This window comes from Otolemur garnettii, unplaced genomic scaffold, assembly GCF_000181295.1.
Source record: "Otolemur garnettii isolate 467f Iridium unplaced genomic scaffold, OtoGar3 scaffold00121, whole genome shotgun sequence".
In the NCBI taxonomy this organism is placed as follows: domain Eukaryota; kingdom Metazoa; phylum Chordata; class Mammalia; order Primates; family Galagidae; genus Otolemur; species Otolemur garnettii.
The window spans coordinates 4,670,327-4,671,663 of NW_003852516.1; the positions used below are offsets into that span (position 1 = coordinate 4,670,327).

A 1,337-nucleotide genomic window follows, 5' to 3' on the forward strand; every position below is an offset into this window, starting at 1 on the left:
GCAGGAGACGCGCTTGAGCCCAGGAGTTGGAGGTTGCTGTGAGCATGATGCCATGGCACTCTACCCAGGGGGATTAGCTTGAGGCTCCGTCTCAAAAAAAAAGATGCCATGGCACTCTACCCAGGGGGATAGCTTGAGGCTCCATCTCAAAAAAAAAGAAAAAAGAAAACAACACCATAACAATAGCCAGGAGTTCTGGCAGGTACCTGTAGTTGCAGCTACTTGGGAGGCTGAGGCAAGAGAATCCCTTAAGCCCAAAAATTGAGGTTGCTGTGAGCTGTGTTACAGCACTCTATCTAGGGCAACAACATGAGACACTGTCTCCCAAAAAAAAAAAAAAAAGCAGAGTTATTTTAGAATTATGAAAAATACTCTGCAAGATAGAAATCCGTGCAGGCAGTCAAATCAGTGATTTGGTTACAATCACAAGAACAATAAAGATGAGCCTAATGAGAATTAGTTTGTGAAAAATACTTAATATATCTGTACTTTTTTTGCTTTTTACAGTTTATTTTTTAATTAGTATTTTGTAGGAAGTGAGGTTCATTTTTAGTTTGATGTTATGTGTGATTTGAGAAAACCAACATGTAAATAAAAAACAAATAGAATAACTTAAAATATTGATTTGTAAGAATAGTAGAGCACTTATCTTACCCATTTTTTCCCCTGTTTTTGATTTATAGTTCATGGGATATGAGTAAATTTCTGCACATTCAGTGCCAACTCAGTAGGCTTAAATATCCTGCTTTTGCTAAAAAGTGGATCAATATTCGAAAGTCATATGGAAACTTTTACAAGGTAAAATTTCTGTATTTAATGATTATACTGGTCTTAATGATAATGTACACACAAAATATAACAGATTTTTAAGTTGTGATTGTCCAGGTGTTTTTCACAGAAAAAGGCCATATAATTATTTAATTTTTAACTTTCCAAATTAGTTGTTCAGGTTAGAAAGATAAGCCTTTTTTCTCAGTCAGCCTGTTAAATTTAAGTAGTTTAATTGTATATATGTATATATGAAGGGTGTAAAACTAGGGGTATTCAATATGTGGATATTTTGTAAGCAGATGCTTCCCACTGAGTCTTAATTTTATTTTTATTAAAGTTGATCACATGCGGGCAGCGCCTGTGGCTCAAAGGAGTAAGGCGCTGGCCCCATATACCGGAGGTGGCAGGTTCAAACCCAACCCTGGCCAAAAAACTGTAAAAAAAAAAAAAAAGGTTGAACACATGTGTAGGGCAAATTAAAAAAAAAAAAAAAATTCTGCAAGGCTTACTAACTTAATGCCAGTCTTCTGCTACAGCCCTTGCCAGAACTGATTCCTGTTCTCTTG

The 1,337-nt window shown here is 35.9% G+C and overlaps 1 protein-coding gene across 1 annotated transcript in view; it reads left to right on the plus strand.

Annotated features, from left to right (window-relative positions):
- The window catches only part of ERI1 (exoribonuclease 1), a 31,111-nt gene that overhangs the window by 21,494 nt on the left and 8,280 nt on the right, over positions 1-1,337 (plus strand). Inside the window, exon 6 of the mRNA XM_003797661.3 lies at positions 684-798. Coding sequence (XP_003797709.1) covers positions 684-798 — 115 coding nt within the window. The remainder of the gene's footprint in view (positions 1-683; positions 799-1,337) is intronic.